General features: G+C 44.1%; 1 protein-coding gene across 2 annotated transcripts in view; it reads right to left on the bottom strand.

Moving 5' to 3' along the window:
• The window catches only part of ABTB3 (ankyrin repeat and BTB domain containing 3), a 339,446-nt gene that overhangs the window by 109,514 nt on the left and 213,261 nt on the right, over positions 1-16,671 (bottom strand). For both annotated transcript variants that reach the window (XM_008004556.3, XM_008004557.3), the window contains exon 3: positions 7,156-7,360. In XM_008004556.3, the coding sequence (XP_008002747.2) occupies positions 7,156-7,360 (205 nt within the window). The remainder of the gene's footprint in view (positions 1-7,155; positions 7,361-16,671) is intronic.

Here is a 16,671-nt window from a genome sequence, read left to right as displayed (position 1 = left end):
ACCTTCTGAATCCCTGCTCAGGATACCAGGAATGGCTCTCCTCTCCTCCTTCTTGCTATTGAGGCTTCCAGGGTGTTAGACCAAGGAGTCCTTACATTGGGGTGGTATTTTGGTTCTCAGCTGTGATGTGTAAGTCAGTCAGTTGTGACTTGTGTGGCTAATAATGGTAATAAGTGCTGCCTGTGCAAATGATTCACTTGTGTGTTATTTATTTTTTTAAAAGTAAATTAGCAGAGACTGGGCACAGTGGCTCACATCTGTAATCCCAGCACTTTGGGAGGCCGAGGCAGGCGGATCAGTTGAGGTCAGGAGTTTGAGACCAGTCCAGCTAAAATGGCGAAACCCTGTCTCTACTAAAAATGCAAAAAAAAAAATTAGTCGGGCGTGATAGCACACACTTGTAGTCCCAGCTATTTGGGAAGCTGAGGCGGGAGAATCGCTTGAACCTGGAAGGTGGAGGTTGCAGTGAGCCAAAATTGCACCACTGCACTCCAGCCTGAGTGACAGAGCGAGAATCTGTCTCAAAAAAAGAAAAAAAAAGAAAAAAAAAAGAAAATTAGAAGAACATAGTGGACTTTGTCAGTTTTTGTTGTTGTTGTTGTTGTTTTCTTTTTTTTTTTTCTTTTAGCTTCCCAGAACCACTGATGATGTTACTTGGTGTTTGGAGAATTTTCCATATTATGAGTCCATGGTTCTACCAGGTAGAAATTCACCTTCCCAGACTCCCTTGTTAGGGTCTAGGCAGGTCCTGTGACATGTAGGGTACGTGGAGCTGATGTGGGTGGTGACAGAGGCACTCAGCCTTTAGAGGCAACAATGACAGAGGTCCTGTTGGAGTGTTCAATGGCCAGCATCAGTAGTGTAAGGTCCAGTGTCTGTGCCTACTACCAGTGGCTGTGAGATCTCTGCTAGAGCAGTCCTGGGGTGCAATCCCAGGTTATGTAGCCTGGTTATATAGCCTCAAAGCCTGGATCTCTGGCCTCAATGCCCACCAGAAGTCTTATTAAGATCTAGTAAACATTTAGATTCATGTGACTATTATAGGCCACCCTGGGCCTAGCAGGACAGTGTCAGATATTCTTTCAGTGGGAGTCCTTGCAGCACTTTTCCAAGTCATCAGGAGCTTATCTTCTGTCCAGGTGACATGCAGGTACAAGGAGCTGAGATCCACATGGGTGACTGTGGGAGCTGCCCTGCCCTGGTTTGCAAACCCCAATATCTCTTGTAACAGCTCTATAGCAATAGCTTCCAAGGTCTCTTCAAAGGACACAGCTAGTTACAAGAGTCAATAAATTAAGGGAAGTCCAAAGCTCTGGGTCTTTATCAAGTATTTCTGGTACCTCCAGGCCAGATGTAATTTGTCAATCTTGGATCATTCTGACCATAACCAACGTTTCCCAGAAACATAGTTGACACTGCAATTTTTATAAGATTTCCTCCAGGGGAACAGAGCTAGAGAGTTAATTCAAGGTCAAATTTTCATGCAGAAGGGGAAAAGATTTGTTAATCTTCTACCCATACTGGGCCTCCCAGAGGTTTTCTTCCTGCTTTAGGTGTCATGAGAGGTTCAGCTTTTGCAACTAAGTATCCTGACTGGTAGTGCTGTTTGTATCAAGGATATCTCTACTCACTTGCATTCTGATTTACATTCCTTAGTGGAAAAGAACAGAGTAGAGCTATAACTAACACGTTGGACTTATTGCATAACTGCAGGTATGTCCATAGGAGTAAGTTGAAGTTTGAATCTCACTTGTCACATACATCACAGAGATAAAAAATGTTAAGATGCAATGTGTTGGGGTGAGTTTTTGGTAGCATGAGTATCATGGAACATGTATTTGGTTGTCATTCACTGCTAATGTCTGTTATGTCTGCTTTATTAACTCTGTTTCTTCAAGTGTAAATTCTCCCATTTGTTAAGATTATTTTGTTTCACATTATTAGTTTTCCTCAAACAGTTGGTGATTGGTGATTGTATACTCATGTTTGTAGTTGAAAATCCCCTGGCAGACATTTCCCTGATATAAATGTCTGTACATTCTGTTTGCAAAAGGAACAAGAGCTACCACTACCTAGAAATAAATTCTGGTTTGTTTTCAGTGAGACTGGAAGAAGGCAGAACTACTTAATTGTCTAGTCTTCCAAGTGAAGCTGTGCACAGTTACCCCAGGCATTACCAGATAGCTACCTGAGGCAACAAAATACTCCCATTTATCCTACTATTTTTTTTTTACCTTGTGGTAATAAATTACTAAAATCATCCATGGCCAAAGACATCTAGGAATCACTGATATTTCCAGTAATGATACAGGTGAGGGAAACTTTATTCTAGATTGAGGATGATTCTTTTTGAAAACAGTACCCTCACACGGCCCCTCCTATCAAAATTAAGGTATTTTCACTTATCATTACTATTTGGAAAATAAATATCACCTAATCGTAAATATTACAAAATTTGTCTGAGTTTTTAAAAATAAAAATATCTGAGGTATCTGAATGATTTTAGAAGCTCAAGAAATAGGAGCCAAAGTTCTGGAAAAACTTAGACTACAGAAATCTCACACTGGCACTGAGCTTCTTCAAAATTCCACAATGAAAAACGAAACTATCCAAAACAAATGGAGCAACTCCAAAGCTGTGCCCACATGAAATGGCAAAATGGCGCATGCAGGCCTACTTCCAAATACTTCAGCCAAGAAAGGCTGTTCTGACAAGAAGGGATGGTTTGAGGCATAAAATAATCCATATTTCGCCAATATTTCCCAGGCTGTCTGTTGGGCACAGATGAAAACAAATAATATTCAGCCCCTGTTCTTGAAGAGCTTATAGTCTAGAGGAAAACCTTATAAGCATCGTGGCCCTACCTGACTTTGTCAGAATAAAGATAGTCAAGGAGATGATACTGTTTGATAGATTTGCAGAATAAAAAGGACGCACACACAGAGAAAAAGAGAGGGAGGGAGAGGAGAGAAAGAAATAACTCCAAATTAGAGTCCTAACTTCTACTGGAAATTCTCATTTGGAGGCTTTGGTACAGAGCTGGTATAAATAAACACTTGACTGAAAACAGAGGGCCCCTTGCCTCTGAAGTTCTTCCGCTTGTGTTTTCCGGTGCTAAACACTAAAGCCTGTTCCATCAGGGAGCCGGAAGAAATAACGATCCCTCTGGAAAGAATCACAGGCAGGTTTTTTTTAAGGACAATGAAAACAGCATTTTAGAGCCCCCAAAATATAAGTGACTGTTTTAGGGAGGAAGGGGGTTCCCCTCGTGCCAGGCATGGCACTGGACGTCTTAGCTACAATGTCTAATTCATTGCTTACATCAGTCTCATGAGGATGGCTGTGTTCTCACTTTACGAAGGACAAATGGAGTTTCAAAGAGGTGAAATAACAGAGCTACAAGAAGCCGAGCTGGGATCCAAATTTAAAGGACTATATGACTTCCAATCCACATGCTTCCCAGAGGATCACACTGAACAGAACATGGAAAACGCTAAGTTCCACTTTGCCTTTTGTGCTGACTCCTGAAAATTCAACCAAAGAGGCATGGAAAGAACGAGATAAATGGCTCTAACAAATTCTGGGACATGTTCTCATTGCTCTCTTTCCCTGCTCATGCCTCTTTAAAATTTGTCCCAGAAGGTTTGGAAGCGTTAGAGGGTCCTTTTTGACTTCCAGCCACTCTAACTACACTCTGAGTCCAGAAGGAGATTCAAGAGGGAAAATGGACACTGTATAATAGAAAGTATAATGGGAGCTGGGCAACTGTGCTGAGCAGGAGCGGGGGGATGTCACATGGTAAGACTTCCATTTTAGAAGTTTAGCTGTGAGGAAGATGGAGCTCGCCAGAGGGTGGTGGTGGTGGTGGTTGTTGTTGCTCTTCTTCTCTTTCTTCTTCTCCTCCTCCTCCTCCTCGTGGTGGTGGTGGTTGTTGCTCTTCTTCTCTTTCTTCTCCTCCTCCTCCTTCTTCTTCTTGCTGTTCTTCTCGTTGCTGTTCTTCTTGTTGCTCTTCTTCTTTTTCTTTTTCTTCTTCTTCTTCTTCCTCTTCCCCCTCCCCTTCCCCCCCTCCCCCTCCCCCTCCCTCTCCTTCTCCTTCTCCTTCTTCTTCTTCTTCGAGACAAGGTCTTACTTTGTGACCCAGGTTGGAGTACAGTGGTGCAATCTCAGCTCACTGCAGCCTCGACCTCCCAGGCTCAAGCAATCCTCCTGCTTTAGCCCCTTAAGTAGCTGGGACTACAGACAAACACCACCACACCCAGTTAATTTTTGTATTTTTTGTAGAGATGGGGTCTTGCTATGTTGCCCAGGCTGGTCGGTCTGGAACTCCTGACCTCAAGTCATCCACGTGCCTCGGCCTACCAAAGCGCTGGGATTACAAGTGTGAGCCACTGTGCCCAGTCTTGGTCAGAGGATTTTAAAATTTTATTTAAATTTATTTTAAGATGGAATCTCACTCTGTCACCCAGGCTGGAGTACAGTAGCATGATCTTGGCTTACTGCTACCTCCACCTCCTGGGTTCAAGTGATTCTCCTGCCTCAGCACCCTGAGTAGCTAAGACTAACAGGTGTGTGCCACCACACCCAGCTAATTTTTTGTATTTTTAGTAGAAACGGGTTTCACCAAGTTGGCCAGGCTGGTCTCACACTCCTGACCTCAGGTGATCCACCTACCTCAGCCTCCTAAGGTCAGAGGACTATTAAAGCTCACACACAGGGAGACCATGTAGACATCAAAAGTAGAAACTGAAGTAGAAAAGATGGGGTCCTGACCCATACAGTGGCAGTGGTCTAGCAGGGAAGGAATAAAGAAATCTCACTGATGCAGCCTCAATAAGACCTGCTGACCAGCTGGAGATGGTGAGGGAGTGGAAGGAGTGCCAGTCAAGTCTCAGTTTTCTGACCAGGGTGATGAGGCCAATGGTGGTACCATTCTTAGAGCCTAGGGAGAAAGGAGGAATAGTGGGTTGTGGGGGAGAGATGAAGGCTGTAGTTTTGAAGTAGTCTGAGCTCTCCAGATGGAAATGTCCCATGGGCACTTAGATCAATAGGTTTGCTCATTCTTTCATTCTACAAATATTTGTGGACTTCCCATTCTGCTCCAGATGTTGAGTTTGGCATCAACTGAGGAGTGATGGCCAAAACAGATGTGTTCTCTGCCTTCATGAAGCTTTACAGGCAATAAATAAACACAGAAATACACACATAGTTACAAATTACGGTAAGTGTGAGGCAGAAAAGAAAAAGGTGCTAGGGAAAGAAGAATCAGCCTGCAAGTATGAGACCTGACAGTGGAAACTGGAAGTCGGCCGAGTGGGATGAGAAGGTTCTGGAGCTCAAAGGAGGCAGTCAGTGTCTAGCCGCAGCGGGGAGAGGGGCTCATCTGCATGGAGGTGGGAGCAGGAGATGACATGAGGGAGCTGAGCCAGAGAAACTGCACTACTGGACAGGCTGTCGGGGCTGGGGGTGAAGAGCTAGACACCCCATAGGTGAGGCCAATGGTTTCCATTCTCTCAACTCTTAGCATTTGTACCCAGAGACAGCAAAGTTTCGGTGTGTCTGAACGATTATTTTTTGGCCATGGGCATCTTACCACTTCTCCATTTTGGGCATGTTTGCACGTGAAAATATGCACAAGGTACTGACTGATTTGTTGTGGGTGGCGGGAGACCTGAGTAATTTAAGGAGTTAATTTCCTGATTAAGTTAACTCCAGACTGGATTGAAATATTGGTGTTAAATTGGGATTCTTAAACAAAAAGAAGACGTAGCCTGGCATGGTTGCTCACTCCTATCCCAGCACTTTGGGAGGCTGAGGCAGGAGGATTACTAGAGCCCAGGGTTTGGAACCAGCCTGGGCAACATGGTGAAACCCTGTCTCTATAAAAAAAATGCAAATATTAGCTGGGTGTGGTGGGGCATGACTGTAGTCTCAGCTACTTGGGGGGCTGAGGAATGAGAATCACTTGAGCCGGGAGGCAGAGGTTGCAGTGAGCAGAGATCATGCCACTGCACTCTATGTAGCCTGGGTGACAGAGTAAGACTCTGTCTCAGAAAAAAAAAAAAAAAAGAAAAGAAAAAAAGAAACAGCAATCTCCATGTAGCCTATGTTCTATCCTTTTCCCTTAACTGAAAGCCAACAGACATGATTTTGTAAGAGAGCCCAATTCAGCCCCAATGCATCTGGCAGAAACAGAGCATCCAACGAGCTTTTCAAAACCACTTGGCACCAAGTAACAGAAAGGAAAACTGTAGGAGCCCAAGTTGGGAGTTGTTCAGCTATATGCAGATCATATCTACAACGACAATAATAAAATTTAACATTTATTGAGCACCTACTATGTGCTGGGCACTGTTCAATTTATTTAATTTTCAAACAACCCTATGTAGGATTTACTCTTTGTATTCCTATTTTGCAGATGCCTTTCCCAAGGATCCCCAGCTTTTAATTAGAAGAGCCTGGATTTGAACCTAGGCAGTCGGGATCACAGGGCCTGCTCTCTTAACTACTCTTTTTGATAAATGGGTCACACCTACAGTACTTAGAGTAAATGGGTCTGTATGGAGGGGCCTGATTCGTGAGGCACTGTGGGGAGAGGATCTATGAACCCGTCGCTAAAGGAAGTGGGGAGGCAGAGAGGAGGCCTCCAGGCAGTCTCCAGGTCCTCTCCCAGTTCCTTCCTTCCCCATGAGGATTCAGCTTCAAAGAACAGTCACACTGCCTCCCCCTGGGCAATCAAGCCCCTTGCACACTCGAGAGGCCCACTTCTGGCTGAATAGGTGCTTCTGGTTCTCCCGGGTCCCAGGGCAGCCAGGATGAAAGAAGATGAAGATAACTCCCACGCGAGGCGGTGGCATCCTCCAAGACTGCCTTCATGAGGAAGCCACTTTCACTGCAGAGGCCCTTATCCCTCTGGAATTTGCAGACCCACTTATCTGACAGGCCAGTTTTATCCTAAACAGAACCAGCCCTATAAAAACCCATTTCAAGGACCCACACACAGGTCTAAGATACCCACTCAGGGTGCAAGGTTCCCACCGGACCACTCTGGCAAGTTTTAGGAAGTGAGTCCTTTCTACCCCCATCATCCTCCCCATTTGGACATTTGCCCCACCCTGGAGGCAGTACCCACCCACCACAAGGCAAGGCATTTCTTACCTTTCCACCTGGAGGTTGACTTTGGAAGGCTCCACATTCGGGTTTTCCCATTCCATTTGCGGGCAGTGCATGAAATAGCAAAGGGTGTACAGGGCCTCGGGCTCCCAGTACAGCGCCCCCTGCTTGTGGTGCAGGGGGGTGCCATTGCCGTGGTGCTTGGCATTGAGGGGCTGCAGGTGATGCATTGCACGGGACACCAGGTCACCTGTGGACAGAAGGAAGATATCAGATCCTCCAGGCAGCCAACGCTGGCTGAGAAACTGTACCTTAAGATCTCTGTAGAGACTCTGGTCCTTGCAGTCCCTTACTTAAATGAAATGGTCCATGAGACCTTGAAGTTACACACCAAGCAGAGAGGAATGGATTCATTTATTTGGCATAGGAGGGTTTACTGAATCTGGGGTGCTGTTTCAAGCACAGAGGGCTGCTAAGATCATTTTAACCCTGCCCTTCTGGAACCCAATGTTTCTAACAAGGTGCGGGAAGCTCTTTGCATCCCATTCCTGAGTACCGCCTCCCTTGCCTTGTGACACACCCTCTACGTTGTGGCCAACACTGCTTTAACGGTAGTCATAAGAATGGGCTATGCTCTCTCTTGCCCCTAAGCCTTGTGCATATGCTATTCCCTCTGCCCAGAACATTCTCTCCCTCTTCTTCTCCAGGCTAACTCCTACTGCTTATAAATTAATTCCTCTACGAAACCCCCTCTGGAGTCACCCCTGCCTTGAGTTGGTTATCACACTGTACTTTCTTTTTTTTTCCTTTTTTTGAGATGGAGTCTCTGTTGCCCAGGCTGGAGTGTAGTGGCCTGATCTCCACTCACTGTAACTTCTGCCTCCCGGGTTCAATCGATTCTCCTGCCACAGCCTCTTGAGTAGCTGGGACTACAGGTGCCTGTCACCACAACCGGTTCATTTTTGTAATTTTAGTAGAGATGGTGTTTCACCATGTTGGCTAGGCTGCTCTCGAACTCTTAACCTCAGGTGATCTGCCCGCCTCTGCCTCCCAAAGTGCTGGGATTACAGGCATGAGCCACCATGCTTGGCCCTATAAAAGTAAATTTGATGACAATAAAACAGTGTACAGTTCACCCTTGAACAACGCAGGCTGGAACTGCGTGGATCCACTTATATATGGATTTTCTTCCACCTCGGCCACCCATGATACAACAAGACCAGCCCCTCCTCTTCCTTCTCCTCCTGGGCCTACTCAGCATGAAGATGACAAGGATGATGACCTTTAAGATGATCCACTTCCACTTCATTAATAGCAAATATATTTTCTCTTCCTTACGGTTTCCTTAATAATTTTTTTCTTTTCTCAAGCTTACATATTGTAAGAATATCATATATAAGAATATAACATAAAATATATGTTAGTGGGCTGTTTATGTTATCAGTAAGGCTTCTGGTCAACAGTGGGATATTAGTAGTAAGTTTTTGGGGAGTCAAAAGTCACACAGAGAGTTTTGACTTCACGGGGGTTCAGTGCCCTTAAGTCCCACATTGTTCAAGGATCAAATGTAATTAATTTCTAGCTGAATTCTGGCCCTGTTTTCCTTTTTATAAATAACAGGTGTTAGAGAAGTGTTAAGAGCTCATATCAAATGGAGCCTTTCTTTTTAAAGTAATTAATATTTAAATGAATTTAAAATAATCACTCTATAATCAATATTATTTAATGCACTGGCCCTGTCCCACTTATGATCCTCTCATGCACATCAGAATGTGTTGCATACCTTAGGAGGCAGTTGACTAAGATATCTGTGATGCTTAATTTTTTTTTTTTTTTGAGACAGAGTCTCGCTCTGTTGCCCAGACTGGGGTGCAGTGGCGTGATCTCGGCTCACTGCAACCCCTGCCTCCCGAGTTCAAGCGATTCTCCTGCCTCAGTCTCCTGAGTAGCTGGGATTACAGGCATGCACCACCACTCCTGGCTAATTTTTTTTGTGTTTTTAGTAGAGATGAGGTTTCACCATGTTGGCCAGGCTAGCCTCGAACTCCAGACCTCAGGTGATCCATCTGCCTTGGCCTCCCAAAGTACTGGCATTACAGGTGTGAGCCACCAGCCCCTGGCCGGTGATGGTAAATTTTATGTGTCAACTTGGCCAGGTCATGGTACCCAGTTCTTTGATCAGACACTAGTCTAGATGTTGCTCTAAAGAAGCTTTTTTTTTTTTTTCCTTTCTAATTTTTATTTTAGGTTCGGGGGTACACATGCAGGTTTGTAAAGTGAGTAAATTGCATGTCGCAGGGGTGTACAGATTATTTTGTCACCAGGTAAACAGCATAGTACCAGACAGGTAGTTTTTCAATTTTCATGCCCCCTCATCCCCTACCCTCAGGTAGGCCCTAGAGTCTATTGTTCCCTTATGAAGGTATTTTTTAGATGTGGTTAACATTTAAATCAATAGACTTTGAGAAAAGCAGATTACCTTCCACAATGTGGGTGGGCCTCATCCAATTAATTGAAGGCCTTAAGAGAAAAGACTGAAGTTCCCCAAAGGGGAAAGCATTCTGCCTCCAGACTGCAACATCTTCTACTAGAATCTCCAGCCTGCTGGCCTGCACTGCAAAATTTTGGACTTGCCAGCTCCCATAATCACATAAGCCAATTCCTTAAAATAAATGACTTTCTCAGTCTTTCTCTCTACAGAGAAAGAGAGAGAGAGAGAAATCCTGTTGGTTCTGTTTCTCTGGAGAATGCTGACTAATACAATATCTGACATGATGCTAGCCCCTGTGGGGGGGATGTGTCTTCCCCATCCCCTCTCATTGTTCAGCTGAAACCAGGCCTTTAGATCTCACCCCTTCTCCACCATCCTGCTGTACATTTCAACGTGACACATTTACCTAACATTCAAACTTGAGTAAGTGAGGCAAAGTGAGAGGCAGGAGTTGCTCTTCCAAAGGCTTGGGACTCATCTCCTGGCTTCCTGTTTCCTGCCTGAGGGAGGGGCCACTACTTCAAAAGATGACTGACAAGAGGACTGTTCACCAGCTTTAGGGGGGTTGACTATGGGAATGAGATTTACAGAGCTCTTGATTGATTGATTACAGATGCAGCCTTAAAGTCCTTCTCAAGACAAGATTCCAAGCAGCTACTATTTTTTTCCCTTTTTTTTTTAAGAGACAATCTGTCACCCAGGCTGGAGTGCAGCAGGGCGACCATAGATCACTACAGCCTGGGCTCAAGCGATCCTCCCACTGAAGCCTCCCAAGTAGCTGGAACTACAGTCACAAGCTACCATGCCTGGCTATTTTTTAATTTTTAATTTTTTAATTTTTTGTAGTAGGGATGGAGTCCTGCTTTTGTACCCAGTCTAGTCTTGAACTTCTGGCCTCAAGTGATCCTCCTGCCTCAGCCTCCCAAAGTACTGGGATTATAGGAGTGAGCCACAAGCATCCCCTATTTCTAATAGGAGTTGACAAAATAAAGGAAAACTCTATGTTATCTAAGTCCTAAGGCTTTGTCAGGACAGCCTAACTAGATTATAATCCACTGAGCTCAGTGCCTGGCCAACAGATCAGGGCCTTGAGCAGGTGGCAGCAGGGGGTATGATGGTTAATTTTAGGAGTCAACTTGACTGGATTAAGGGATACCTAGATAGCTGGTAATGCATTATTTCTGGGTGTGTCTGTGAGAGTGTTTTCAGAAAAGACTGGCATTTGAATCAGTGGGCTGAGTGAAGAAGACCTGTCCTCACCCAATGTGGGCAGGCACCATCCAAGTGGCCAAGACCTGGATAGAACAAAAAGGCACAGGAAAGGTAAATTCTTTCTTTCTCTCTCTCTCTCTCTCTCTCTCTTCTGGAGCTGGAACACTCTTCTCTTGCCCTTCCACCTCCTGCCATATGAGGACATGGCAACAAGCCACCATCTTGGAGGCAAAGAGAGCCAGACTACTTGACCTTGACCTGGCTGGCATCTTGATCTTGAACTTCCCAGCCTCCAGAACTATGAGAAAATACATTTCTGTTCTTTATAAATCCTCCAGTCTCAGAAGTTTTGTTAGAGCAGCATGAATAGACTAACGCAGGGGGTTACATCCTTATATCTGTCTGCACCTTCATATACCCAGCCCTGAGCCTGCCTCTCCACTCTCCATTTCCCACAGCTGGAAAATTCATCCAAGAAAAATTTTAAAAGCATCAAGGAAGGACATTCTTTTTTAGAGGCAGATCACAGGGAAGACACAAGGGCAGCTGCAGATGGAAAACGTGGAGAACTACTGCTGAAAGTTAGGTAGGGGTCAGAGGAAAGAGTTCAAATCTCAGCTCAAGCCTGTGTAAACACAGGTGAGTCACTTAACCTCTCAGGTGAGGAGTAATCTTCACCTCTCAGGTGGTTATGAGGGTTAAGTGCAAAATGTGCAAATGCCTGGCACACTTGGCATTGAATAAGCAGTTCTCCTGGGTTCATGGCCTGCCTGCTCTTCCTCCTTTCTGAGTGGTGAGACCAGGATGCTGGGTACATGGGACAGAGAGGGATAGTCCTGCCAGCACCCTGAATCCTGAGCACCTGATATGCTGCTTCATGCTGGGGTTGACTTTTTAGGACTCTACACTGTAAAGCTGCTCACCCCTGGGGTACCTTTGGGCACTGAGATCCCTAGCTGCTATTGTTTCCTTTTTCTCTCCATTCTCATCTTTTAGAGATTGCACTCCCTGGGGGGAAGAAAAAAAAAGGAAGTTAAGCTGGGTGCCTGCCTCCGGGCGTTCACATCACTCTAGCCTAGTAAGGGGAAGCTCCAACCACTGGTCAGAATAAGAGCTCCCAATCAGTGAAAGTTGGGAAGGGACCTAGAAGAAAACTAAAAGGTGGATGCCTGGGGTGGGATCAAGCACTGTGACAATGTTTTTAACTTTCTGATGAGGACAGTGACCTAGAGTAGAGGAAAAGGAGACAGCAGAGGTAGAAGCCCCAATAGGCTGAGCACCTACCACGTCTCCGGGCATTTAGACACGTTTTCTGATTTGATTTACATAAGAGCCATACGAGGCGGGTATTATTATATCAATTTCAGAGATGGCAAAATTGAGGGAGGAGGCAACTAGCCCAGGCGTCACTCAGCAAGTGGCAGACTGTGACTCCAGCCTGGAGTTGGACATACAATGTTGGCTTGTGTTGTCACTACAACACAGTGCTTCCAAAAAGCCACAAATCTAGAACCCACTTTTGGGTGGGGCCCTTAAAAATTCTGATGAAGAGTCTGAGGCTCAAATCCCAAACATCTCCCAAAGTCGGTGCTATCGCACACTCCAGAGTGGGGCCCACTTGGTGGGGTGGCGGCTCCGGAGATCGGTCGGCCTCTGCTGATGGAGCAGAGCTTCCAGCTTGGGGTTCTCAGAGTCTGTCCCGTTGGTGTCTGTCTGGAGGACAGCGGAGTGGCAGATGGGTCAACCTGCATAAATGACCAAGGAGGCTGTAAGAAATCACCGAGCAGGAAGAGCCTGGAGGGGTGGAAGAAGCAACTCAACAACGAGGGAGGCCCGGAAGGAAGCTGGTGCCGAAATCAACAGAAGCCTGGCTTCTCTGATCAGACTTCCTGCCCGGCCCCTGGCAGAGCTGAAAGAGCTGCTCCCTGAAAACTGTGAAAAGGAGGAGGAGCTCAGGTAGCTGAGTTCTGGGGTCACCTGAGGACGCTAAGGTGGATGATAGCAAAGCAGCAGCTAGTGCTTCCTGTGTGCAGGATAATTCTCAGCACTGCATAACTGTTACACCGATTTAAGTGCCACATGACCCACTGGGGCAGGTCCTGCTAGCATATTCATCTCACAAATGAGGAGAGTGAGGCACAGAGAACTAATAAAAGTACACTGCCACTGAGTCCAAGAACTGGCCTGGAAGCTGCTGCCATCTGGCTCTCCCCCACACCACACTGCCCCGTGAAGGCAGAGGTCTTCATGCCCTGGGGGCAGCGCTGACACAGTGAGGCCTCCGGAGATCCCAAGCTGCTTCTGCATCCCCAGGGTTTTGGCAGAACAGCTCAGCATCCCTTCCACTGGTGTCTGTTGGTGATGGCATTCTTGGTGGGCATAGAGTGGGGAAGAGCTTCATAGACCATGGAGGCAGGGTTGATGCCAGTAGCTTTGGAAAGGCCTGGAGACTTCCCAGTCCTGCCCTTGGCTGGGAGGTCAGCGTCCTCCAAGGCAGCCCCAGCCATAGGCTCATGCAGGTTCACAGGAGGCCAAGGCTACAGGCTCTGGGCAGCCCCAAGCTGGGCCACAGCCTGGCAGGAAGAAGTGGTGGTTACACATCAGATGCCACCTGGGGACTCTGAAAATCTGCGGGGCGCAGAGGCTGGAATTCCTGTGAATCTGCATTTAGAGGGCAGAGTCTGAGAAGCTCTGAGGTTGGCCAGATCTGAGGTAGACCTGGCCTCCACTGCCCCCGGAGAGAAGCAGTTTGAAGGGTGTGGGCTGCCTGGTAGCTGAGCCATGTTGACACTCACTGTTCTCTGGGAGGAAGGCTGTGCTGCAGACAGCCTGGAATGAGCAAGGGAGGGCGGAGGGAAAGCCAAGGGGGAAGGCTGCCATCAGGAAGATGTGAGAAGCGATTCTATTTCTTTTTCTTCCTTTTTAGTTGACACATAAGAATTGCACATATTTATGGAGTACACAGTGATATTTTGATACATATACATAATGTATGATGATCAAATCAGGGTAATTACCATATCCATCACCTCAAACATTTATCATGTCTTTGTGCTTGGCACATTCAAAATCCTCTCTTCTAGTTTTCTGAACATATACAATACATTATTGTTAACTATATTCACCCTACAGTGGCATAGAACATTAGAACTTGGTTCTTGATCTAGCTGTAATTTTTTATCTATAACCAACCTCTTCCTATCCTCTTATCCCAGCTACTCTTCCCGGCTTCTAATAACTATAATGTTAGTCTCTACTTCAATAGGCTCAATTTTTTTATGATTCCATATACGAAGAAGATCATGTGGCATTTATCTTTCTGTGCCTGACTTATTTTATTTAATATATCGTTCTCCAGTTTCATCCACATCACCATGAAGGACAGGATTTCATTTTTAATGGTTGAGTGGTATTCCATTGTGTATATATACACATTTTCTTTATCCATTCATCTGTTGATGAACTCATCATAGGTTGATCCATATCTTGGTTTTATAAATAGTGTTACAATAAACATGAGGGTGCAGACATATCTTGGATATACTAATTTTTGTTCCTTTGGATAAATGCCCAGTAGTGGAATTGTTGGATCATATGGCAGTTCTATTTTTAGTTTTTGGAGGCTCCTCCACACTGTTCTCCATAATGGCTGTACTAATTTACATTCCCACTAATAGTGTGTGAGGATTCCCTTTGCTCTACATCCTTGCCAGTATTTGTTATTTTTTCTTTTTGATAACAGTCATTCTAACTGGGGTGAGATATCTCAGTGTGGTTTTGATTTGCATTTCCTTGATGATTATTGATGTTAAGCATTAAAAAATATACTGATTGGCTGTTTGTATGTCTTCTTTTGAGAAATGTCTATTTAGATCTTTTGCACATTTTAAAATCTTTTTTTTTTTTTTTTTTTTGTGGTTCAGTTCCTTGTCTATTCTGGACATTAGTCCTTTGTCAGGTGAATAGTTTGCAACTATTTTCTCCCACTCCAAAGGCTGTCTCTTCAATTTGTTAATTGTTTCCTTTGATGCACAGAAGCTTTTTCATTTGATATAGGCTCATTTATCTATTTTTGGTTCTGTTGCCTGTACTTTTGAAGTCTTACCTCTAAAATGTTCGCCTAGACCGATGTCCTGAAGCATTTCCCCTGTTTTCTTCTAGGAGTTTTACATTTCAGGCCTTGCATTTAAGTCTTTATCCATTTTGAGTTGATTTTCATATATGGTGAGAGATAGGGATCTGGTTTCATTCTTCTGGATATGGATATCCAGTTTCTCCAGCACCATTTATTGAAAAGAGTGTCCTTTCCCTAATATACATTCTTGGTCCCTTTGTTGAAAATCAGTTGGCTGGAAATACGGATTTATTTCTGGGTTCTCTATTCTGTTCCATTGGTCTATGTGTCTGTTCTTATATCAATACCATGCTGTTTTGGTTACTATTGCTTAGTATACTTTGAAGTCAAGAAGTATGATGCCTCCTCTTTTTGCTTAGGATTGCTTTGGCTGGTTTGTTTTTTTGTGTGTGTTTCCATATAAACCTTAAGGTGTCTTTTTTCTATTTCTTTGGAGAATGTCATTGGTGTTTTGATAAGGATTGCACTGACTGTAGATTTCTTTGGGTAGGATGGTAATTTTCCAATATTAATTATTCCAAACCATAAGCATGGAATGTCTTTCCATTTTCCGTGTTCAATTCTTTCATCAGTGTTTTGTAGTTTTTATTGTAGAGATCTTTCACCTCCTTGGTTAAATTTATCCCTAGGTATTTTTTTTTTTTTTTTTTGTAGCTATTGTAAATGGGATTGCTTTCTTGGTTTGTTTTTCAACTAGTTTGTTACTGGCATATAGAAACACTACTGATTTTTGTATGTTGATTTTGTATCCTGCAACTTTACTGAATTTGTTACTCAGTTCTAACAGTTTTTTGGTGGAGTCTTTAGATTTTTCTAAATATAAGATCATGCCATTTGCAAAGAGGGGCCATTTTACTTCCTGTTTTTTGATGTGGATGCCATTTCTTTCTCTTGCCTAATTGCTTGTTAGGGCTTCCAGTACAATTCGAATAAGAGTGGTGAAAGTGGGCATCCTTGTTCCATTTCTTAGGGCAAAGGCTTTCAGATTTTTCCCCATTAAATATAACATTATTTGTGAGTGTGTCATATATGGCCTTCACTGTGTTGAGGTTTGTTCCTTCTATGCCTAGTTTGTTGACAGTTTAGGGATGTTGAATTTTGTCACATGCATTTTCTGCGTCTATTGAGATACTCACATGGCTTTTGTTCTTTATTCTGCTGATGTGATGTGTGTGTTTATTGATTTGCATATGCTGAACTATCCTTGTATTTCTAGGATTCATCCAACTAGATTATGATGTATTATTTTGCCAATGTGCTGCTGAATTTGCTTTGCTAGTATTTTGTTGGGATTTTTGCATTTATGTTCACTGAGGATATTGATCTATAATTTTCTTTTCTGTTGTGATTTTGTCTGGTTTTAGTATTAGGATAATATTGACATTGTAGAATGAGTTAGGAAGAATTCATTTCTCTTCAAGTTTTTTTGGAATAGTTCGAGAAAAATTGGTGTCAATTCTTCCGGGTAGAATTCAGCAGTAAAGCCATCCAGTCCTGAGCTTTTCTTTGTTAGGAGAATGTTTATTACTGAGTCAATCTCATTACTTGTTATTGTTACGTTCAGGTTTTCTATTTATTCATGGTCCAACCTTGGTAGGTGGTAGGTGTCCAGGAATTTATCCATTTCCTCTAAGCTTTCCAATCTGTTGGTGTATAGTTGTTCATAATTGTCTCTAATGATCCTTTGTATTTCTGTCATATCAGTTGTAATGCCTCCTTTTTG

The sequence above is a fragment of the Chlorocebus sabaeus genome, chromosome 11, assembly GCF_047675955.1.
Source record: "Chlorocebus sabaeus isolate Y175 chromosome 11, mChlSab1.0.hap1, whole genome shotgun sequence".
Taxonomy (NCBI): Eukaryota; Metazoa; Chordata; class Mammalia; order Primates; family Cercopithecidae; genus Chlorocebus; species Chlorocebus sabaeus.
Note: the sequence above shows the minus strand (reverse complement) of the source record. Positions and strands in the feature narration are given on the sequence as shown.